Genomic DNA, 6,000 nt, shown 5'->3' on the forward strand with positions numbered 1-6,000 from the left:
CATATGGTCGAGTAATCAAGACAGAATTTTCATTTTAGGGTGAACTATCCTTTAAATGTAAAAGTATTTTGCCAAGGACAACAATATAAATATAAATCAGCACATTATTGCATGTCTTGCTGGACTGACTGAAGAGAAGAGCCATAATGTAGGTTGTATACTAAAACAAAAAATAATTACATCTTAATAAAAATACGGGTAAGAAGAATTGAGGCAATCGCTTTTAATAAATATTAATTAAAAAAAAAAAAAAAAAAAAAAAGAGTGCGGCCCTTGAGACTAAAAAAGGATCCTTCTTTCAAGCCCAGGGCTTTCCAAAGTTGAGTAGCCCTGCTGTATATAATAATGATGCTTTAATTTATAATATTGAGCTTCGACGCCTGAGTGTCGTTATCAAAAAGGCACCCATGCGCCGATAACCTCTGAAACGTAAAGAGATTTACCTGCAATAAACTAACTCTGGAACATAATAACCTGGGGCCGGAAGTTCATTGAGTATGTTGCTATGGTCACTAATATTGTCTGAAAGATACTCCGGTTTTTGGAACCGAAAGTTGAGGTTAACCGCTTACTCTAAGTAAATTCACTCGGTTTATTTGCTAACTCTGCTCTCTGGTATACCCAAGTGATCTTCAACCACTACGCCAGAGTTGTTGCATGAAAACAACGCTGCATGCGCCCCGTTCAGAGAGGCAGATGTGACAGAACTCACCGGAGGGTCCGCTTGTGCGCCGGCGCCGGGATGTGGAGGGCGGTGGTGGTGGTGCAGGAGGAGATCTGCGCCTGGGGGTCGATGGCTTCCGTTTGTGTGCGGATTTATTGTGCCGCATTTCCAGACAGTATCAGATCGATGGCACTACACTGCAACACATCAAATGCAACCGTTGCTCGAGTCGAGTGTGACTGCAGTGATGCACCGCTGCAACTCATGCTCATTACAGTATTCTGTCAACTGTTCACCACAAAATGAACCAGTTTAAATCTGTGAAATAAGTAAATCTGTAAATAACGCACGCGAATACCAGTGCAAAACGACGATCTAACATTAACTGACGGAAAACATCTTTTAACACAGTTCACAGAGACAATAGTTAAGGAGAAAAACAATTATATGGATAAATGCACAACTGCGCGACCAAACTGTCTGTCTGAGCGCTAAATTCCGTACATATCAAGCAATCAAAAACCAACGTGAATATTTACCGATGCTGAGTCACGTAGTTTTTAAAATCCCCTGTACACACGAATTCAAACAATGCTGCACAGCAGCGCACTCAGAAGCCTGGCCAATGAGGGAGCCGATGAGCACGTGACGTCACAATGCCCGTTCGTTAGAAGAAATATTCCCACATAAAGTTTTATTTTGTTGAATAGATGTTTGTAATGTATTACTACGATATATAAGGAACTTTAGGAGAAAGCAGCTCTGAAGATAAACGTGAGTATATTGCGGTGCCATTCCACAGAAAAAGGATAAGGAGGTAGAATGGCAATCCGCGTGAAAGATGAGCTTTAATGGGCGGGGATTAGCGGATCGGAAATCTCTCAGTTTCAGTGTTGCCAGATTTTTCAAGAGAAAAATGCAACTTCGGCTGAAAAAACAAGCCCAAAATAAGCGACCCTTAGTTTTTCAGGCGGTGGGCTGGAACAATTAGAATTTCGGGGCTAGTTGTCACACTTTTTAATCCAATGACTATTTATTAAAATTATTATTTATTAAAATACTATTTATTTTAAACTATTCAACATAATTCAGCTAAATGAAAAATACATTTATGAAGAAAAGAAATCATGATACAACAAAATATCAACCCACTTTTTGCGATCTAATATTGTAATTGATCAAATTAAGAATTAATTTTCAATATTTATGACATTAAATATTATTGCATAAATATAGCAAATATGACTAAATGGATGCTGATGTGGTTTTATTGTGCTCACACAATTGATATTATATAAAAGAAAAGAAAAAAATGACCATAATTGCCCAGTTGTTATTACTTAAAGGGATAGTTTACCCAAAATTTTCTCATGCGTGTATGATTTTCTTTCTTCTGCAGAACACAAATGAAGATTTTTAGAAAAATATCTCAGCTCTGTAGGTCATTTCAATGCAAATAAATGGTGGCCAGACATTTGAATCTCCAAAAAGCGCAAAGGCATCATAAAATTAATCTATAAGACTCCAGTGGTTAAATCCATATCTTCGGAAGCAATGTGAGAGCAGGCCCGGCTTCTGCCAGCTATTTAGGATTGTGTTTGGGGACCTACTCAGACTTCTAATTTAATGTCTTTAATTGGCATAAAAATTGCGCAATTTTTAAATGGTTAAATCCATATATTCAAAAGTTATATGATAGGTGTGGGTGAGAAACAGATTAATATTTAAGTCCTTTTTTACTCTAAATCTCCACTTTCACTTTCACATCTGAAAGTCACATGTGGTGCCTGTTTAGATTCACTTTTACATCTGAAAGTGAAAGTGGAGATTTAGAGTAAAAAAGGACTTAAATATTAATCTGTTTCTTACCCACACCTATAACACAGGGCGGATGTTGGCATGGGCAGGGGTGGGCTGAGCCCACCCAAACATGAGTCTTGCCTACCCAATCAAACATGGTTTTAAATCAAATATAAAAAATTTTATGATTTGTGCATTGGTTAAAAGCAACTTGGGGGCAGGCTGTGTGTTGCAAACATTGAGGGTGGGCTGTAGACCACCCCAACCAATCACAAAATAGCACCAGAAATTTGTAGTATTTTCCTATTTTTGTCAAACCAGAGAGTAAGAGACGAGACACTGGACCGGAATTGTAAAGCAACATCCCGGCCAATATTAGCTGATGGTACCGTTCGTGATCATGGCTAGATACAGTGTTTTGCGGGACACGTGCTTCTGTGAACCCTGTTAAAAATTGGGTGTCGCTGACAAAAGAGATGCTGTCTTTGCCTTGCATCTTTCATCTCTTTTATACACATCTTTTTACTGTGCTAGTTTTTTGTTTATTTTTTGTCATTGTGCTTTAAACTACTCTGTTTTTGCCATGAAAATAACCTTTTATAAACTCTCATCCATCCGTCTAAACTCCTGTATATTTCCCTAAATGACTTTACACATGTTTAGTTTAACTGGTAAAAATACCAATACCCATACTAACCTACAAAGGCCAAACTCAGTACCTAACGCTGAAACTAAGAAAAATATTATTGTATTGTATTGCTTGTATTATTTTTATGTGGATTTTGTAGTAATTGCATTTTCACACAGTTTTCTCTGAAAATCAACATATGAGCCAAACTCATCTGTCACAGATGATTTCAGTCATAACTCAGTTTTGCATTTTACTTTTGTAGGGCAGTATTATTGCTAATTATATTACTATTTAACAAATTAATCAGAATAGTCAAAAAGAAAGAACAGTCATCATTTAATATTATATTGTTACTTCTTTAAGCAGTGTTCAAATTTTAGGTTCTTTTTTTTTTATTTTTTAAATCCCCTTTTCTCCCCAATTTGAAATGCCCAATTCCCACTACTTAGTAGGTCCTCATGATGGTGCAGTTACTCAGCTCATTCTGGGTGGTGGAGGACAAGTCTCAATTGCCTCCACTTCTGAGACAGTCAGTCCACGCATCTTATCACGTGCCTCGTTGTGCACGACACTGAGGATACTCCGCATGTGGAGGCTCATGCTACTATCCGCAATCCATGCACAACTTACCACGTGCCCCACTGAGAGTGAAAACCACTAACCACGACCACAGTGAGGTTACCCCATGTGACTCTACCCTCCCTAGCAACCGGGCCAATTTGGTTGCTTAGGAGACCTGGCTGGAGTCACTCAGCACACCCTGGATTCAAACTCACAACTCCAGGGGTGGTAGTCAGCATCAACACTCGCTGAGCTACCCAGCCCCCCCCCCCCCCAAATTTTAGGTTCTTAATCTTATGTTATTGATTTCTCCATCTAATATACAGTGTTTCCTTCCACTCCATCCTTGTAATTATCCTTGATATTATTTCTCTCCACTCCTTGCATTCGTGTGGACTCTGATTTGTCTTTGTAATTTATAATTAATAATAATAATTATTATAATAATTAATAATTAATAATTATATAATAATTTGCTTTAAGGCTGCAATTGTAATTTCTCTGAAAGTGTATTTTTATCATTTGTTTCTTTTTTTGTGATTAAATTTTTTTATTGATTCATATATTAAACAAAGAACAGCAAAACATATACAAACAGAATCAATACTTAACCCCCACTATTACCCACCCCCATTCCCCAAACCCACCCCAGCCCCCAACAACACCCCAGTGGTCACACCAAAAAAACAAAACAAAAAAATATATAATAATCACACACATTAACCACTACACCTCTCTCTCCACTGCCCCTCCTCAAAAGCCCTCCAAAAACACCACATATTTGCCCCATTTCCACACAAACAAGTCCAAATTCCCCAGTCTTCTAGATGACCCTTCCTCAAAAGCCGCCACCCTCCCCATCTCAAAACGAAATTCGAGTCCCCAGTACCTCACACATAAAACTCTGAACCTTCAACCAAAACTCTTGGATCTTAACACACCACCAAAAGACATGGGTTGTGTCTCCATCTTCCAAATGACATCGCCAGCAGGTGGGTGTGTCTTTAAGACCAAGCCTGTACAATCTAGAGGGGGTCCAATAGAATCGATGTAAAATCTTGAATTGCATAAGGCGCACCCTTGCATCTCTAGATGCAGACTTGACCCACACTCCCTCCTCCAATACCAAGTTTAAATCTTTCTCCCATAATCGTTTGATAGAAGTCAAAGCTCCATCCCCCAGACTCTGAATTAGCAGGGAGTAATACACTGATGCCTCATGACCTTTTCCAAAAGCCGTAATCACCACTCCCAGAGTGTCTGCCGCTTTAGGGGGGTGTATGCTACTCCCAAAAATAGTACAGAGCAGGTGGCGCAGCTGTAAATACCTAAAAAACTGAGATCTGGGAATCCCAAAATGTTGAACCAAATTTTCAAAAGATCTCAACACTCCACTCTCATACAGGTCACCGAGTGTAGCAACCCCCCTCACAATCCACTCTGACTAGCAGAAAGGGGACTTATTAATACATAATTTTGAGTTCAGCCATATGCTCGAGGCAGCATTTAAATAACTGTCAGAATTAAACACTCTGAGTGCAAATGCGAGATAATGGGGTGTAACTTAACTTCTCTGATTAGTTTGATAGAAAGGCTTTGCAATGGCGAAATAGGGGCAAGAAATTCCTTTTCGATACAAAACCAGGGAGGGGCTCTCTCAGGTGGAAGTGACCAATGAGCCAAATGTCTAAGACTGAATGCATAATAATAAAATAAAATCTTGGGTAGGCCTATCCCACCTTTGTCAATTGGCCTATGTAACTTATTGAAATTTAACCTGGGGCGCTTACCATTCCAAATAAAGGACTTCACTATGCTATCAAATTGCTTGAAATAAGAGAGGGGGACATCTACAGGGAGAGACTGAAGCAGGTAGTTGAATTTTGGAATACAATTCATTTTAATAACATTAACCTTCCCAATCATCGATAAATGTAATGAAGTCCACCTGCCCACATCGCTCGAAAACCTTTTCATTAAAGGGTCATAATTAACTCTAACTAAATCAGACAAATTTGCTGGGAATAAAATCCCCAAATACTTAATGCCCTGTTTGGGCCACTGGAAGGCGCCCGGCTGGAAAGCCGTTACTGGACAGTATGCTGTCAGCGCCAAAGCTTCGGATTTAGACCAACTGACTTTGTATCCTGAGAACTTGGAAAAGGAATTAATAATTCTGTGGAGGCAAGGCATAGATCTAGTAGGTTCAGAGACAAATAATAAAATATCATCTGCGTAAAGCAGAAGCTTATGCGCCACACCTCCCGCTGTCACCCCTGGAAAATCATCCTCCTTTCTTATTGCAGCTGCTAATGGTTCCAGGACAAGACAGAACAATAATGGG

The 6,000-nt window shown here is 39.1% G+C and overlaps 1 protein-coding gene across 2 annotated transcripts in view; it reads right to left on the reverse strand.

Moving 5' to 3' along the window:
- Nucleotides 1–1,411, reverse strand: part of LOC127425154 (histone H3-like centromeric protein A) — a 36,079-nt gene extending 34,668 nt beyond the window's left edge. The window contains exons 1-2 of one of the 2 annotated variants that reach the window (XM_051670852.1): nt 1,204–1,411; nt 713–982 (exon numbers count right to left, since the gene is read on the reverse strand). In XM_051670852.1, the coding sequence (XP_051526812.1) occupies nt 713–830 (118 nt within the window). In that variant the 5' untranslated portion in view covers nt 831–982; nt 1,204–1,411. The remainder of the gene's footprint in view (nt 1–712; nt 983–1,203) is intronic. The other variant, XM_051670851.1, reaches the window with a different exon arrangement.
- Between the last annotated feature and the right edge of the window lie 4,589 nt (nt 1,412–6,000).

The sequence above is a fragment of the Myxocyprinus asiaticus genome, chromosome 34 (assembly GCF_019703515.2).
Source record: "Myxocyprinus asiaticus isolate MX2 ecotype Aquarium Trade chromosome 34, UBuf_Myxa_2, whole genome shotgun sequence".
NCBI classification, from domain to species: domain Eukaryota; kingdom Metazoa; phylum Chordata; class Actinopteri; order Cypriniformes; family Catostomidae; genus Myxocyprinus; species Myxocyprinus asiaticus.